Here is an 18968-nt window from a genome sequence, read left to right as displayed (position 1 = left end):
TGTCTTAATTCACTATGAGTGTAAACATAAGGCTTTTGGTTAATGTGAGACTTGTTGTTTGATGCATCCTTAGAGACAAATTGGTCACCCTGTGAACTTGGCCTCTGTGACGAACATGAACACGTCACACTCTCAACAAAGACTCCAGACAGGCACAGAATGCACAATGGAGGAAAAGCTGATATTGTGTGTGTGCGTTCCCCAAATTATATGAAACAACTTTGCATGTGTCAAGTAGGCATGTCAGGTGTGTATTAACAGTCAGGCAGCTTGTTGTAGTCTACAACAAGCTGCCTGTAGATAAGGACAATATGTAAACACAGCTCAGGTTTATTATGTGTTCCCATTCAATAGCTCTACAGGCCTATAAGCTATTAACATTTCTTACTTGAGGTACTGAGATATAGTTTTCATACACAATATTTGGGTTGGATGAAGAGTAATGGAGCAATATTTAATATGATAAACATGCAACTAATTTGTAAAGGCATCACAGACTGTGTAGAGCAGTCCTGTTCTCACCCCCACAGCATTAAATCGACCTCACTGAAGAGGGAGAATGAGCCAAACCAACAACCCTACGAGTGTTTATTGCTGTAGATATTCCTCCATACTCAGCTCATAGTGGATGGACTATAATGTTCCTCCATGTGTAAGTAGTTTTGATAGGTTAGAGTAAAACTGACAAATTAGTAAATCCCAATTGATATATTGGTAGATAAAATCAGAGGATATGAGCCTTTCAGGCATATCTATAAAGTTGTTTTACAGAATAAGCAATTCAGAAAATATTTATGTTTGTATTTTATGTAAAATAATGTATTCTTAATTCAAGTTGTATTTGTGTTTCTATTTATTGCAAAATATCAAGCCTCAATTACATTTCATTGTCATGAGGGTTTGATAACGACAGCTTAGGGATCACTTCCATTTTCTTATGCATCCATTGGCTGATATATTTATATCGGCCACTAAATAATCAATTTCCCTCTGGCCTTTTGTAAATGTTTGAGAAGCATTTCAAGAATTGTTGCTGTACTAAAAACACAAAAAACACAGCATGTATCAGACTATTATATTTGTGTACCATTAAAACTATATTCTGTTCTATCAGTTTAGCTACTCAATCATAACCGGTGATAGTGTCTTTTAGTTTGAGGCTGGGTGTAAACATACACAGATGACATAGTAAGCCAGCTTGCTAGGTAAAGCAAAGCTGGGATCAGAGTTATAAAGATGCACAGAAGGGTTCAGTGAGAAACTAAACCTCCAGGATTTGTGGAGCTCTTGATTGCATAATCCCTGCTATCAGTGACACCTCGTTCGCCTCTCTTGGAGATAATATCGAGAGCCTGACATGTCTGAGGCTTCGAGTCGCTTCCCTCAGCGTGGAGTCCTTCTGGCAGCAAATCCTAAGCCCAAGTCTCTGTCCATCCCCATTTTCACTCTCTCTCTTTAACACATACACACAGACACACACACAGTCACACTCAGATTGAGAGGAGAAAAACAAACACACACAAAAAACCCACAAACACACTTGGAAGTAAGAGCTGAAAATCAAAAGTCTTTGCTGTAGAGGCCGACGGAGAAAAGACGAGCTTTATTTCATTTTCCCTTCTGGTCGTTTTGGCAGGTTGTCTGTCCCCATTCCTGAGGTTCAGTGCGAGTTCACAGAACACGCCGTCAACTTCCAGAAATAAACTGTTTGCTCATGCGTGGGTGCGATCAAATAGTTTGGCGCCCCAATCCTGAGACAAGAGTTTTCTCTCTCTCTGTCTCTCTCTTTGACAGAATGGTCAATGAGACATTTAAAAAAGACACAAAGGATGTTGACAAATGAGCCTGTTATGAGTGTGAAACAAAGGAATTAGATCAGATCAGCTCTATTTAAAACTTTTAGCTCGATGAGAGCAAATATTTATAGACACTGTCTTGGCAAAGGAGGCCAGCTACATCAGAGTTGGGGGGGGGGCATCAGCAGTAATGTGGGTGTTGCACCACACCATTGTGGTGAATAAGGAGCTGAGCTGCGAGGCAAAGCTTTTGATTAACCAGTTGATTTAAGTTCCAACCCTCACCCATGCTCACAAGCTTTGAGTAGGTAGAGAAAGAACGATATCACAAATACAAGCAGCCGGAATGAATTATCTCCGTTGGGTGTTTGGGTTTAGTCTTAAAGATTGATTAAAGTTGAGGGTAGGGATTCTAGTCAGGATGCCACCTGGGCACCTTCCATTGGAGGTGTACTGGGCATGCCCAATGGGGAGGAGACACAGGGGTAGACCCAGAACTCACCCATCTGGCCTGGGAACACCTCGGGATCCCCAAGTGAGATTTGAAAGGTGTGGCTATGGAGAGGGACGTCTGGGATACCCTACTTTACTTTTTGCCAATTACCTGACCCTTCTCAAGAAGAAATGGAGGTCGCCCGCATCCAAGAAAGATTTTACAATCTTAACCTTCTTTTATTGAGTACTGACAGGGACGGCTACTGAACTCCAACTAGAACATTTGAACTTTGGAAAAATAAAAAAAACCTTGGGGAAAGAGTGTAAATGAGTTAGAAGCTGTAAATGGCACCACTATTCTCTGAGTCTTCATTTTTCCCCATCTTGGCTCCACCCCTTCCTCCTCCCCTCTTCTATACCGCGGTGTACACAGGAGACCTTAGCTCGACTGAAGGTGGAATCAGTTTTCCTTTTCCACAGTTTGCGCCCCCCCCCCCCCCAACTGGAAAAGCCCCCGTTCAACTCTTGCGGAGCGCCTGACTCAAGTGTGCTGCGACGTGCCCACATTCCTAGACAGTATCCCCAACACCGGAACCGTTCACCGCCTCGGCCAGGAATGCTGATTTCCAGCCCAGGTTTTCATCAGACCTAGTTTAGGCAGAGAGCACATCAGGAATTCTCTGACTAATACTAATCCTTACACAACGCACTTTCCCTTTCCCGTCATTCATCTCTCTCTCTCACACACACACACACTCACTCAGAGGTATGCCTTCTCTCTCTCTACAATATCAGCAACAAAGATGGTCTCAGCAGCTACCATGAGAGTATTTTTTAGCTGGAAGTAATATTTTGACCTAGATTCAAACAGCTTTTCCAGTTCAAACTCTGATATTCAACCCCCTCCCACCCATCTACAGCCTCTGTATAATTCATGTACTTCTGAGAATCTGCTGCTTTCAGGTGTAAATAAAGGTGTTTTTCTATTTAAGTGCCAAATCTATTCAATAAGACAAAGTGCGGATAATGTTTTCAGTGAAAAATCAAGACAGAGACATTACGGCACATCTACAGAACAGACAACATAAGTTTAACCATATTGTGGTAAATATGTTTATATATTATATTACGAAGCATCTTTAACGATGGAAAAACGTTTGACTGAAATGTGCAATGTGAGTTTCTGCTGAAAAGGATTTGATAAAATTGGTAAAGAAATGTTTTTTGTACGTATCAAAAGCAATGATTTGGTTTTTAAACCACACTGAGCCCCAGACTCGCTGCCGTCACTCATCGTACATACAGAGCTCTAACTCTGTCACCTTCTCTTCTACAACACAGCTGCTCGTACACATCAAACCCCCCCCCCGCCTCCTTCCCGCTCAAACAGCCATGCAGGCCAGGTCAGCAGAACGCCACACCACACGAAAATGAAGTTAGTCATTCAGAACACCAGAGCCACTGTCCGGTCCTAACCCCACCCCTTACACTAACCCCACACCCTCTGAGTGTGTGTGTGTGTGTGTGTGTGTGTGTGTGTGTGTGTGTGTGTGTATATTCAGATAGTACTCTGCTCGCTATTCATATTCTCTCAGCTTGATCGGATATGGTCTCTCTTGGGATTGTCTCAAAAGAAGTTTTGTTCTCCTCAACGGGGGGCAGGAAGTTTAATTTCTTAATAACAACTGATGCAGGGCCCATATTACAACCATTAAACGTGGGATTTAAACTCTCACTGTGGTTTATGTGAAATGATATGGAAGAGCTGACGAGCGATGACAACTCCCTTGTTGACTTAAGTAAATGACTGAACTAAATACTCGAGAAACGAAAGCTTCATTTATGGATCTACAGGAAACCGCAGTAACGATTCTACACTTGTGAGTCAAACAAAGATTGAAATTAAAACTTGTGTGATGCAGCTCTGCCTGTGAACCCTGCCTTGTTTACTACAATTGCATCTCAAGTGGCAAATAAAGTCGCATCACTCACTGGGTCCCAAAACAAGGAGGCCTCTCAGCCGCTCAGAGAAGTAGGTCACTGAGGATTCCATTCATTTGTACACCGCTTTGAAAATAGTTGCGCTTTTCCACTCAGCCCAAGACTTCCAGCTGCATGTTAACCCTTGAACAGCTTGCACGTCTCATTTCTGCACCGGCAGCACATCATACTGCACTTTTTCACCCAGCAGTCGTGAAACTAATAATGAAGGGATCAGAGTCTGAGAAAGGACTGGTAAACCTGTGGGGAACAATTTGAGGGAGACAGGGTTTTTACCTGGGTGGATGTTTACAGCTATTTGTCACGGTTTTGTACAGACATTAGTTTTAAGGTCAGTTCGGGATGCGAAAACAGGAAATACGAAACATTAAACTGCTTAATTTCTAAATTATACAGTAGTTTACTGAACAGACTATAGCTGTGATTCTTAAACTCTGTAAAACTGTCTGCAACCCTAAAAACAAGTACATTTACTGAAGTAAATCAAAATAAACATTCTCTCAAATGAATTAAAAAACAATAATGTAAAGATCCAACAAGGTGCAGCATTTTGAAAATTAACATTCGATTGATGCTGTCTCACATGTGTGAGGAAGTTCCACGTTAAACCAGCTACATACCCAATCGCAGTTGTACATGGCTATGATGAGAAATAACTACAAACTGGCAAATACTCCATAATCAATGCAAGACCAGTATTAGCACAGTGAACACTAAACCAATAAATAAATCAGCCTTACCCACACAAGCACTCGAGCCAGTCACCACAACATACCAGAGGGATCACGTAACCAGACAACCTTCTCAATCTGCCTCTTTTCAGCAGCATGTGTCCTGACGTTGAGTCTGCAGCACTGAAACAGGCACTGCTGACTCCATCTCTTTTAGCTGAATCAGCTGACAGGACGCGACAATAAACTGACGCAGGTGCGAGAAAATCAAAGGGCGTGGCTGAAAAATTCAGCGTGGATGTGCATCAGGTTGAAGCTCATTATAATCTGATTTATTCTGGGACAGAGGTTGTTGTACAAAGTATTTGGTAACTGTACTGAGACAAAAGAGCCACACTGCTCTGCATCAGCGTCACATTTAAATCACGTTTCTACATATGTCACCTTTGTATACAAAGACGTCTTTGCTCAAGAGAAACTGCTTTTCCCATTTGTGAAGTTTAAGCTAAAATATGACATTTCTTTGTCATAAGGGTTTGATAACGACATCTCCTTGATATTTTTTTATTCTCTAATATCAGGATATTCAGTCTTAGAATGAGATGAGTACACAACAAAATGAAAAAGCAAAGTTTGCTGATGTGATGACATTTTTTTTAATCTGTCTGCAACATTGGGATTTGTATGAAATACTTGTATCAGCGTTCCTTAGCGTGTTTTCATAATCAAGTTAAATGTGCCAACAAAATGTAGATTTCAGGTCTTACTATCCATCCAACAAATGCCTTCATGTCCACAACCATCAAAACCTGCTCTGTGTACCAGTACATTGTGCATATCTCCAAATACCAATCACAGCCACAAGTCAAATGAGTTATTTTACAGAAACGACCGCAACTCCACCCACGGGCGTATTTCTGTCTCTTTCCACCTACACTGTAAATCGAGGCCTTGTTAGCTGAGAAATGAAGATTCATACAGGATGTAAGAGTGAAATATGACTGTGACTCAAGTTTCACTGCAAACATCATAGGCCAGAGCCTCTTTGTCTGACACTCATACAATGCACTGTATTCTGAAAAGCAAATAAAAAGACAGAGAAAGATGTTTGTTGTCACCCCTCTCCCAAGTTTTAATCTGACTGAGTTTGAGTGGAAACTTCAGAAAGTGTCCAGCTTTATATTGAAGGAGACATTTTCAGCTGATATTTAGGTTGATTGTTTTAATTTGAGTCAACAGGTTTACATGCTACGATGTTCAGAAAAAACATCTTCCTGATACTGTCCGTTACTGCAGCTCCTCTTTTCAGCCTCTGTCTCAATCACTTAGTTTTAGTTTGTGTCTCTTTAAGACCCCCCCCTCCTGATAAAGCCCAGTCTGCTCTGATTGGCCAGCTGGCTCACTCTGTTGTGATAGGATAACACTTCCAGCGTGTGCAGGGAAATGTCGGCGTCCGAGCTCGCATAACCTGAACTGCCTGGACAAAATGAAGCAAAAACAATGTAAATGCTGGTGCACTGTCAAGCGATGCAACTATGGCAGCCGAGAGAGTCACTCTTGTTTTTCCTGTGGATGAAATCTCTGAGGTAGAGGACATGTTTGATACGGTGTTCAAAACTTTACAGTCTCTGCTTTTGCCGTCTGGAATTGCTGCATCCAACAACTTCGACCAAAGCAAAACATTTGTAGAGAACCTTAAAATCAATTGTGTCACTGCCTTTTTAATAAAGCAGGGTTTATATTACACATCATCGCTGATTGGGCAACACCTCGTACACATGCACCGAATGAAAGAAATCGTAGCCTGAAGCCAGAAAACAAAACTGAACAAAACGGAAACCGAAGCAAACCACTGCCAAACATTTTGGGATCAAACTTTTCTCTGGCTTTGTAGGGGGCTTGACTAACCACGATATGTGCAGGACTATCAACCCGACTACCGAACTTCAGGAGTGTTTCCTCTGACTTCGGGCTTATAACTTTGCAGAAGTTTAATGTTCCAAAAAACTCTGAAAGGAACGTCTCCTTTAAACAATAACAAAGACCAGCCAGAATTAACTGCAGCCACTGGCCATTGTAAACCTGGTGAAATCTATGTAATAAGTGTGAGTATCACTGCAGGGCAGAGCCATTATATCACCCACAGTTACATGTGCTGCCTCTGGAAGTAGAGCGTTAGCCAGCAGATGTGTTACTGCCTGCAGATGTTGCCATGGGTTACACACAGACGCCTGCTCTCCATCACAGCAGCAGCAACACTTCATTCTATTTTTCATGTGCCCAGTCAGTTGCCAGGGTTTTTGTTTCCATGGCCACGCTGCAGTCTGATGCAACAAAAACCCAGCCACAGCACCCCATGGGTGTCTTGGCGTGATACCAACCCGGGGGGGGGGGGGCTACAGCACTATAGGCTGGCACACTGTCTGGCTGAGTGTCGTCTGGAGCCAGCCACAGTGCCAGCTGAGCTAACACTATACACGACCTCGACCTCCTTCCATAATCATTCAGTGGCTGGCAACGGTTCAGCGCAACAATTCGCACCATTTCATACCATCAGTGATTCAGCTATTTATCACTCTGGATGCAGGAAATGTGTGTGAAGCATTTAGTTGTGTGTTTATGTCAGACTCTGAGAAAACATGCCGTTGAAAACTCCATGAATTTTTAATAGCGTGGCCAACATTATTTAAAAGTGGTGAGATTTGTGAATTTGACTGGTGAGTCTCTTCTGGAAGGATTGGTGCTATTTCCAGCAGCGGGAAATATGTTGAAATACATGTGTAAATGTGGTGTTAAAATGTCCTCATAATAATCTAAATGATGTGGTAGTAGGAGAGATCTGCAAAACAAATTAAAGCAACACGATGCAACTTTTTTTTAACCTAAAACAACAGCTTCAGAATGAATTTGATGGTTCAGTGACTGTGAATAGAGAGAATTTTCCTCTTTCAATCTCACTCCTCACCCTGAACGTCTCCTCTTGCTCTGTGTAACTTTAGTGAGCGGGTATGATCTCCTGTGAGAAGTATGGAACTGACCGCTGACCGTCAGAATCAGGTCCAGCAAGCTGAAGAGTAGAGCTGAACTATGGATCAGTTAAAAAAGACTTAGAAGTCATTAAAAACCAGAGTTTATCCCCAATATTCAGCAGGAAACTTTTCCCCCATTGGTTTGCGAGCTGCTGTTTTGAAGTCTCGAGTTTGGCATTTTGTCCAGCGCCATCTTGGTTTACAGATGGGCTGCGACCTGCACCCACTGGTGGTTAGCTCACACGGTATCCAAAGAATGCAAGCCATATACATATGGTGCTTTATATTTGACTCTTAATGGGACCATAATGTACAAAATGAACATCATGCTGTATTGAAGACTTGTAACTAGAGATATTATAAACTCCTAAAGAAAATGATTACTGAAAACATCAATCGAGGTTTTTTCTCATAGACCTCTATAGAAACGTCACTTCCGCATTGACTTCACTTTCCAGACCTGGAGTCCAAGTTCATTTAGTCAGAGATTTATGTTTTCTATATGAAAACCACTTTGCTAACTATTCTCAAAGTGGCTGCAGAGGGCGCTGTTGCTCAGTAAAAGTTGCACAGTGTTGCTTTAACGGCTCTGCTCTATCTCTGCCTGTATTCGCATCTTCATCGTGTCTTAACGGATGATGCAGCAATTGACTGTGTGAGCAGTGGACTGTCCTACCTGGGTTGTTGGCCTCTCCCTCCAGGACCTGCAGTTCGGTGCACTCGGCGAGGGAGTGCTCCAGACACAGCTGCAGGAAGCGGGCCTGGGTCCGGCTCACCCTCTTCAGCAGGGACAACAGAGCCACCGTCTGCTCACACTCGTTCCACCCCTTGAACCAGCTGGCTAGGACGCCCACCTGATCACGAAACATCATGGTCTGCGAGGCGGGGGGTTGAAGGGCGGACTGACTGTGGTGCTGGGGATTGGGGTGCAATGTCACCAAAGGTTTGGGTAAAACTGGCAGCGTGAGGACACTGGTCCTATCAGCTGGTTGTTAGGGAGGGAGGTGTGCTAGTGCGAAGTTCAGCTGATGCACTGTACAGCCATTCTTAGCTTTGTCATTATTAGCTGGAACAGAAGCCTTTTAGTGCCAAGATGTGTTTCACCCACAGCCGGCGTTGGATGTAATCCTGCAGGAGATGCTTCTGCACCGTCTTAATCTCCGCTGGTGCTGGTGGGGGGTTTGTGAGACTGCTCCTCTAGCAAGGCATTAGGAGATATGAGCTGCTCTAGGCTGCTTAGTCGCTCTCGGAGGGATTGATATTTGATGAGTCAGCTCTCTTCCAGCACACGCTGTGTCACATCAGCTTCAGCCTCACTGGCATTTTTTCCTTCAGGGAATCCCTCGCACGCCTGCAGCAGGATGTTAGAAGTCAGGGGAAGGAGGGAGGGGAGGGAGAGGAAAAAACAAATTTAAACACACAATACTCACTGTGGCACGTCCCTCCCTCTGTCTCATGCACATGCAGAGACTTTTTCACAGACAGCCTCAGTGGGAATGCGACAGTGCAGCGTCCCTGTTGCTTCAGCCCCGCAGACTTGGTGCTGCAGCTACAGACCCGGAGTCCAGCCTTCATTCACTACATCTCATACATGCATTTATAGGTCGCCTCCTCGCCGTCGCCTGTGCGCAGGCTTGCGGCTTGCATTCACCGCCGAGACCAAAATAAACAAAATTTCGTTTCTGGTATCCACCCATTCCTAAAAATACAGCTGTGGGCTGCAGGGCGCTGCATCCCGGGGGTTTCCAGAGAGAGGAAGCCGGGCGTAGGGACGGCGGAGGCAGGCAGGGCTGAGGGGGCTGTGTCCTGCTGGAGCTGCTGGTTCCCTTTCGCTATTTTTAACGACTAGTTCTAGAGTCGTGAAGCTGCTTCTTAAGAACCGGGGACCGGCTCCGGTGGTGAGGAGACACTGCGGGGGGAAGCTAGCAGCGGAGCCCGGGCTCAGAGTGGAGCGTTAGCCGCTGTCTGTCTGTCACCGGCTCACACACACACACACACTCACACTCACTCACTCACTCACTCACAATACTCATGAATATGAATAAATATAAAGACATGAGAGAAGAGTGTTGGAATAAAAACTACTTCTGAATAAAACACCACCCACTCCTCTGGGTCTTCTTCTACCGACTGCGAGTTAGCGAAGTTACAACACCAACATTAACGGACACAGATTTTAACGAACCGCCATTAATTTAAAAAAGTGGTGAACATAAGAAGCAGCTTCTCTCGTGTGTAGAAATAAACATGGAGACACATTGAACTTGTGTAAACACAGAGTGCAGAGAAAAACAACGAGCTCCACAAAGTTGACTTTTTGAATCGTAGCTTTGCGGGAGGACGGTTGGAGGCGCCGGCCTCAGCTCGGTTCTTACCTCCGGGCGCGGTTCTCATTGCCGGGCGGGTCTGTCTCGGGACGGCCGACTCGCTGAGCTGGTTCTCCGGGGAGCGGTGCCCCTTCACTCCGGGTCTGAGGGATTTGCCATTTTGAACTAACTTTTCCTCCGTCTCTCTCTCTCCGGCTCGGAAAGACGCGGTTAAACACCCGGAACACAGCGAGTCACTTCCGCCTACGTCTTTCAAAACAAAGCTCGACCCTGCAGGAAAAACTTCGAAGCCCAAATGTTTTTTGTTGAACAAAGTTTTATTTCTATGACAAACTAATTCAAGCTGCAGCGTGAACTTCAAATGTGTCTTTGTTAAAATAAACTTTACTGGTTTTGGTGCTAAAAGTATAGTCAAGCATAAAATGAATATCTTTGGGTTTTTTTAATTGACTATCCAAAGTTCAGTAAATAATAGATTATTAAATACATATATATGTCAAATGCAGCTCAAAATGCTTCACAATAAAAGCAAGGGCATGAAATAAGATGGTCAATAAGAACACGTTAGCAATGAAACAAGCAAAAGTTACACAAAGAAGTAAAAATAAAGACAATGGTGTTACAGATAAAATCAAGATAAAGGAAATATATACACAGATACATATACACAATATACATTACATAAAATATGTTTCTATTTCCTTATACTGGAGCAGAAATATAATCTAGCATAAAAAAGGAAATACTCAAGTAAAATACAAGTACCACAAAACAACACTTGAGTACAATAAATTCTCTGTTTTGGGATTTCCTGCAGCTTTCACTGTGTTTTTTTTTTACAGTGTGTGTTCGTATTTATACCAAAGCAAAATCAAGAAGTGCTTTTAATTCGATAGTTTGTTGGTGTTTATTGTTTATCGCCCTCACGCCACCGTTCGATATATTGGTATAGTCCAGTGCTTTTACTTTGAAGGCAGGACCAGTCGTGTTCCGGCAGCGTTTCCGCCTCTTTGACGCAGACGGTCTCGCGCTGCTCGTTTCCACATGCTAATCATTAACAGGAGCATGACGTCAGCGGCTTGGCAGCGCGAGGGAGCACCAAAATAGAGAGGGGGGGAGATAGAGGGGGTGGGGGGGTGGGGGGGTAAAGGGTGAGAGTCTGAGAGTCGAATTAACTAATTAACCAATTATCTGATGCACTTATTTCAATTTATATTCAACTCTCTTTAATTTCAAACTTTTGTCTCCCACATCACACGTAGATTCTTTTATTTAGTATTTCATTATTGCTTCATTTATTATGATCCTACTTTTACTACTACTACTACTACTACTACTACTACTAACAATAATGATAATAATATATATAACACCTAGTGTGAAAAAGTTTGATGACATTGAAAACATTGATGAGACATTTCCCCTCTAAACCTCTACAATATTTTTTTTGATGCCTTAAAATGATAAAATAATTCATTGATTTACATGATTAGAGATTATAAGAGAAAATGAGGATATATATGTTTAATATAAACATTATGTTTTTTTACCCCTTTAATCGTCTCACAACCTTCAGACCGAACTCGTCCAACCACAACAGTAGTACGCTGCTTACACAATGAAAATATAATATCTTACATATATTATATGTCAGTCACAATCTAAACAGTAGCTGTATTTTTGATATTGAAGCACATTTCATATGATAACACTGCTTTTACTAAATTAGGATTAAGTTAGAACCCTTAACATATTAAAGTCTCTCTAAAATTTGCAGGATTTGTGTAAATGTAGTTACTTTCTTTGATAAATACATATTTTTCTGTACTTAAGTGTAAAAAGACGGATTATAATGTACTAATCTCCTCACTCAGTATCAGTTCTGAGGTTCATACTGTTTATCAAATACAAACCATATAAATAAAGGCCTTTTCATGGAGAAACTGGATTTTTATTGTAAATTCTCCAACCACCACAGAGTCGAGCAGTAGGCGATGGAGCTGAGACATTTAAAAACGTTCATTCTAACACAGGCAACTTTCACTGTAGCTGGTGTGAGCCCCTGTTTTCCATCTCTGAATGTGTGTGTGGGTTTACTCAGCTGCAGAGTGAATTCCCTCCAGCAGAGGAAACTCCCTGGTTCTATGTTTGATATGTGAAGGAAACAGATGACGTCATGTTGGATGAGATTTCCAGAAAGAGTCCAGATAATAAAGGAACTGAAAATACATGGAACCTGGGGGATACTGTTTGCATCGTCTTTATGTTTTTTTTATAATAAAACACAAGTTATTCTTTATTTAACTTCAAGTTTGTTTTGTTTTCAGTGCAGCTGTTCATTTAGTTTCAATCCTTTATAAACTGTTGCTGGTAAACGTGCAGATACAACATATTTAAAGAAATAATACAAAATGTGTTAAGACTCAAATGTATTTTTTGGTTTCCACTGACTGGATATTATTATCAATATTTGCATTGTTTGCACTTTTAAATGTTGTATTTCTCTGAGGGTGTTTCGTGCCTCTCGTGGTCACTGTGCTTCTCTCTGAGGTCTTTTTGTGGTTGTTGGTTGACAATCGCTTCTGATACAACAACTTGTGGTTTGTTCATTTCAGCGGTTTGTTCCTTTAAATTGAAATAAATAAATGTGTGTATTCTAGCACCACTGTGTGGCTGATGTATGGAATCACATCAACACAAACATTTCAATTTAAATTAAATATAAAATAGAGGGGGGATGTATTGACTTTGGGCCCAGCACGTTTTTCTTATGATTTCATGAGATCATTGACATTAACCTGCAATAAATCCTAATTTACCGAATCAGTGTAAATTATATTTAACTCAAAACAAATGTCAAATATTAAACTGTATCTGCTGAAGCCCAGAAAAACGACACATATCTGTATAAAACAAGATGAAATATCGCGATCATTCTGTTATTGATCTGTGACGTGAGCGTGATCGATCAGCTGATCAGCATCGATCGGTCACGTACCACACGTAAAGTGGGCTGGACACGAGGAATCACCAGGAAGCTGCAAGTTCGAGCACCGCCTCCTCCTCCTGGCTCTGCTGCTCAGTGTTTTAGTGTGTGTGTGGAGGAACACTGTGGATCTTTAACTCTAAGTGTGTGTGTGTTATCAGAAGAAGAAGAAGAAGAAGAGGTCGTGATGAAGCTGCTCCTCCTCCTCCTCCTCCTCCAGATGTGCAGCTCTGCAGAAAGCAGGTGTTTCTGTGAGGTGAACTGAACCTGTTTTCTTCTTTGTTGTCATGTGATTTTAAATGACTTTAAATGATGATGTGTTCTTATTACAGCGTCCAATGAGAATCATTCACAGTCTGTGTATTCACCTGAGCTCAGGTTCCATCACAGTAAAGTTTTAATTCAGTAAATGTAGTTTTAACAACATGTTACTTCCTCTTCCTCTCATCATTTCCTCTGCTGTTGCGCCCCTCAGCGTTCAAAACACAACGTTGCATGTACATGAAATAAGATAAAAACTATAGAACTGTTGTTAACTCTACTAGTATTAGTTACTTTATTTTCTTTTTGAATTTCCTCTTCCGTGGATCAATAAATGTACATCTTATCTTATCTTATCTTATCTTATGTCATCTCATCTCATCGTATCTTAACTCATCTTATCTTATCTTATCTTTTCTAAACAAATCATTCGATGACAAGTAAAGAGACGATTGTAAGTGAACAGTTTTTAAACCAGGGCTGGAAGATTATGGGCAAAGATGATGTTAAAGCTAAAATGTTCATATCATTTGATAGTTATCACGATAAATGTCAGATATTTATTTAGTTTATGTGTAAAGACTTGGTCGTCGTGGTTTTAAACTCTTTTTTACAAACAGCAAAACATTTCAAAAAATTTGGTGCGAAGGCCTAATGAAAAAAATCTCGTCTTTATATACAGTCTATGGTCTTGACTTATATGAGGGAATAAACATGTTCATTGAAACTGCAGAGAAGGAAACCTATTATAATATATTATATCTTCCTCTTATCTAAGGTCACAGGTGACCTGGACGACTGCGCCTGTGACGTGGAGACGATCGATGGCTTCAACAACGAGCAACTTTTCCCCAAACTCCAAACACTTCTGGAGTCTGACTATTTCAGGTTCTACAAGGTAATTGAACACACACACACACACACACACACACACACACACACACACACACTTCTACACAGAGCATCTGATCTGTTTCTGAGGATGTGTGTCGGGGTCTCGATCCTGTGCAGGTGAACCTGAATAAGCCGTGTCCGTTCTGGACGGTGAGCGGTCACTGTGGTCTGAGGGACTGTGCTGTGAAGGCCTGCGCTCCTGTGAGTCTTCAACTCTTTCTCTTTATTTCTCTTTTGGTCCCGTAGCTGATGCTGGTTCATGTTTCAGTGGTGCTAGTGTCAGTTCAGTTTTCAGCATCCACACCAGTGAACTGCTCCAGTTCCTTGTTTGTCAAATTAAGCTCAAGAGAAGAAGAGGAGGTTATGTAACTGTCAATGTAAACTTTATTTATATGGACCATTTAAAACAACAAGTTCTTTACAAAGTAAAACATACAACAAGAAAACAAGAAAACATAATATGTCAAAATAATAATGATATTTAATAAAATAAAATAAAAGTAGAAGTTACTAAAAAAAAAAATAATTTGTTAGGTCAAAATAAGAAAAACAGTTTAAACTCCATTTTCACTCAAACAAATCACTTTCACATTCACATCAGACTAAAACTCTGCCTCCTCTCAGAATGAAGTACCAGAGGGGATCAGATCTCCATCACACAACAAGGTGAGTCCATTTAAAAACACAGAAAAAGATAAATATATGCATGTGTATCAAATGAAAAATCACAGTTTGTGATTTCATTCTGGTTAAACATGCGTTCAGTATTCAGCAGAAGCAGACGAGCAGCTGGATGAGTGTGAGAAGACTCAGCATCTCGGAGCTGTGGACGTTTCTTTAAGGTGAAGATGAGTTCACTGTTCTCATATTAGAGATAGAAACTCTGAAAACTTTATTTTTGACATCGAAAACAAATCTATTAACCAGGTTTTTAATGAAGGATCTGAGCCATCGTCTTTTTTAATGGAGGGGAACCTGATTTTATTTGTCCAATAAAATGAAATATGGAATTAGTCAAAGAGCTGAGGTCGTCTACAGTCCTCTGGATGTTTATGTGAGGTCAAATACAACCAACAGGAGAAACTGAATGAACACGCTGGTCTGTTTTGTTTCCCAGTGCGGAGACCAGAGAGGCTCTGCTCGCCTGGAGCAAACACGATGACGAGGCCGAACAATTCTGTGTGACAGACGGTAAGATTCAGTCGAGCAGATGAGTGAACGAAGGAGCAAAAACAAGTCTTTATTTATTCAGATTACTTCTGCTCAAAGCAAACTAAATATTTTGGAAAGAATCTTTACATATAGGTGTTTAGAGAACATAAGGAATGTTTTGGGGGGAAATTATAAAAACTTTATAAAAAATATCAGATAGCATGGTGGAAAGAAAGTACAAACATTTTTTAAGGGAACATAATTGTAAAATCCATGGTTTTGGAACTATAAATACACAGTAAATGTACACTGTTAGGGAAGTATTACTAAGTGACTGAACTGAACATCATGTAAGCAATAATAATACATGATAAAAGCAAAAGTATATCGTACTATGTAGTAAGTACTTGAACACAGACACTTTTTTTTTAGATTTCACAACATATGTCGTACATTACCACACAACAGGGATTGTTATAATGTGTTTTCCTTTTGCTTTATTGGTTCAGATTGATATTAGTGTGACCTCCTGCTGACGTTTTTTCTGTTTTACAGACGAAGAATCTCCAGACTCTCAGTACGTCGACCTGCTGCTGAACCCTGAACGCTTCACGAGCTACAGAGGACCTGAGGTGTGGAGGATCTGGAACAGCATCTACGAGGAGAACTGCTTCAAGTAAACACCCCCGGAAAATAAAATTCCGAAAAACAATCAATGCTTCGATATATTAGTAATAATGTACATCCACTTCTTCGCTGGGACTGTTTTATATTATGTAGCTGTGAAGTAGTCATACTGGCTCTGACTGTGAGAGAATGAGATGAGAGGTCATTTCAAAAAAAAATCTTCTCCGTTCATTTTCCCTCACAGACCTTACACTGTCAGACGACCTCTCATTCCCAACTCCTTCCACAGCAGCTCGGGAGGCGAAGGTAAGTTCACTGGACATCGCACCACGACTCGCTTCATGTGGATCCTCAGGTTCTTCTTCTTCTTGTGTGATCACTGTGGGTTTATTTTGCAGCGCGGACCTTCTACAGCTGGCTGGAAGGTGAGCGGATGTTTCATCTGAAGAGGATCGATTGACACAGATGTTGCTGTGGAGTTATTGTTTTTTATTAATTCCGTTCGTCTCTCAGGTCAGTGTGTGGAGAAAAGAGCTTTCTACCGCCTCGTCTCAGGCCTCCACGCCAGCATCAACATCCACCTGAGCGCCAGATACCTCCTGGAGGGTGAGACTGAAACACACAAACCCTCACTGACTCAATCACGCGCTTATTCTCCTCGTCTTTATGTTTCCAAACATTTTTAACCTGTTATTAAACTTAAATAAAGAAATGAACTGAACTTCTCTTCCATCTTCAGACAGCTGGTTTCAGAGGAAGTGGGGTCATAACATTTCCGAGTTCAGGCAGCGCTTCGACTCGGAGCTCACTGCCGGCGAGGGGCCCAAGAGGCTCCGCAACCTCTACTTCCTGTACCTGATAGAGCTGCGAGCGCTGGCCAAGGCTCTGCCGTTCTTCCAGCAGCCGTCGTTCCAGCTGTACACCGGCCATGCCGAAGAGGACCGGAGACACAAAGAGCTGCTGCTGCACGTCCTGCAACTGGCCAGGTCAGTCTGAGGCCCGGCTTTCATCATAATAATAATAATCCTGTTAATGTCATATGAATGTTCTTCGTTGCATCAGAATCTTTAAAATGTCTCATTAGTGGTGTTTCCTGTGCTGTTGTCGTGTTCAGTTTGTTGTGACCTTCCTCTCTGTCCTCACTCCTCCAGATCTTTTCCTCTGCACTTCGATGAGACGTCTCTGTTTGCCGGTGACGAAAAGGAAGCAGCCAAACTGAAGGTCTGACACTACACTATTATTTTAGGCAACAGATATCAGGAGCTTTATCGTTTTTTAGGTTGTTCTCAAATTCAGTTTAACAGAGTAACTGTGCAGCCTGCAGGTCATCAACCAGTTTTAAGTCGATTTATTTTTATACAGCACATTACAAACAACAGGAGTTGAACCAAAGTACAAACACACAGTGACTGTGTGTGTGTGTGTGTGTGTCTGTGTGTGTGTTCCCACCAGGACAACATCAGACTGGCCTTCCTCAACATCTCCAGGATCATGGATTGTGTCGGCTGCTTCAAATGTCGACTGTGGGGGAAACTGCAGGTGAGACGTCAACTGAGAAAAGTTGTTTTAATGGTTAATATATGATCATTTTTATTTTAATTGACATTTTGTTCTTTGATGAAAGTTTAAATGGCGCTTAAACAACAGTCAGATCAGTATTTGTATTGAAAAGAGCAGTGACATTTTGATCTGCTCTGTGATTTGTTCTCTCTCTGTGTCTCTGTGTCGTCGTCAGACTCAGGGATTAGGCACAGCGCTGAAGATTTTGTTTTCAGAGCGACAGATTGAAGCTCTGCCCACGGTGCGCGGTGGACGACCCAGTTTCCAGCTCAGCCGCCAGGAGATCGTCTCTCTGCTCAACGCCTTTGGAAGGTGAGAGTCCGGCGAGAATAAAGAATAAATAACATCCCATGATTATACACTATAAGTTGAAGCCAATATTTCTGTTATTTGCTCTCGGTATCACCTGAACAGAGAGATAACCGTTCTTTAAACGTCTCACAGGATTTCCACAAGCGTCCGAGAGCTGAAGAACTTCCGGACGCTTTTATCAGAGGAGCGGTGACGGCTTCAAGAGGCGTCTTCGTCCACTGATTCCTTTGTTTGAAGCTTCAGGCCTGACTGTTGTGGCCTCGAGTCACCGAACGCATCACAGCTGCCTCAGTCCTGAGTGTCGATAACAGACGTCAGGGTTCAGCATTAACAGACACACCTGCCTGTTGGACTTCAATGAAAGATCACAACTATTTCTAACAACTTCTTTTCACTTAAATTGAACAGGTTGAAAAGAAACAGGAATAAATTGAATATTTGTATTTATAATCAGAGCCTGAACATCGACACTGTAGGATCATATTCTCTTTGTTATTATTCTTCATGTGCCTCCATCTTGCAGCAGAATTTATTTCCATTTCAGCCTATTTCCTTTTACTTCCTCCATATTTCTACATTAATACGATTTAATTAAATTTGAAGAATTTACACTTTGTTTTCCTTCCTTTCTAAAATAACGATGGGTACCTTGAAAGGCTCTGAAGAAATCTAAGTTGTCATTATTATTAGTGTTTTAACGTTTTTACTCTGAATTTAATTCTGAAGTTTCATTTTTACACCTGAGTATTGCTTTCATTCATTTCATTTCATTTTCTCGCAATAATTAAATCTTTCTTCAACGAGTTAAAATTAAATCTGAAGTTTTGATTGAATCACACGTTTGTCTGCATTTTAATCTTCCAGCTGTCTCTTATTTACATGACTCTGTTGTATGAAACTGAAATCGTCCCAATGAG

The 18968-nt window shown here is 41.6% G+C and overlaps 2 protein-coding genes across 4 annotated transcripts in view; one reads left to right on the top strand and one right to left on the bottom strand.

The window, feature by feature from the left end:
• samd4a (sterile alpha motif domain containing 4A) overlaps positions 1-10497 on the bottom strand; it is a 50693-nt gene extending 40196 nt beyond the window's left edge. For 2 of the 3 annotated variants that reach the window (XM_020099499.2, XM_069526399.1), the window contains exons 1-2: positions 10308-10497; positions 8609-9283 (exon numbers count right to left, since the gene is read on the bottom strand). In XM_020099499.2, coding sequence (XP_019955058.2) covers positions 8609-8804 — 196 coding nt within the window. In that variant the 5' untranslated portion in view covers positions 8805-9283; positions 10308-10497. The remainder of the gene's footprint in view (positions 1-8608; positions 9284-10307) is intronic. The other variant, XM_020099500.2, reaches the window with a different exon arrangement.
• Positions 10498-13285: 2788 nt separating this feature from the next.
• On the top strand, positions 13286-18884 carry ero1a (endoplasmic reticulum oxidoreductase 1 alpha). Its single transcript, XM_020099443.2, has 15 exons — positions 13286-13501; positions 14285-14404; positions 14518-14601; positions 15025-15066; positions 15166-15242; positions 15518-15591; positions 16108-16228; positions 16424-16485; positions 16578-16604; positions 16693-16785; positions 16919-17165; positions 17331-17400; positions 17632-17718; positions 17915-18051; positions 18184-18884. The coding sequence occupies exons 1-15, from the start codon at positions 13433-13435 to the stop codon at positions 18242-18244; spliced, it is 1371 nt and encodes a 456-aa protein (XP_019955002.1). The 5' UTR covers positions 13286-13432; the 3' UTR covers positions 18245-18884.
• The last annotated feature ends 84 nt before the right edge of the window (positions 18885-18968 follow it).

The sequence above is a fragment of the Paralichthys olivaceus genome, chromosome 1, assembly GCF_024713975.1.
Source record: "Paralichthys olivaceus isolate ysfri-2021 chromosome 1, ASM2471397v2, whole genome shotgun sequence".
In the NCBI taxonomy this organism is placed as follows: Eukaryota; Metazoa; Chordata; class Actinopteri; order Pleuronectiformes; family Paralichthyidae; genus Paralichthys; species Paralichthys olivaceus.
Note: the sequence above shows the minus strand (reverse complement) of the source record. Positions and strands in the feature narration are given on the sequence as shown.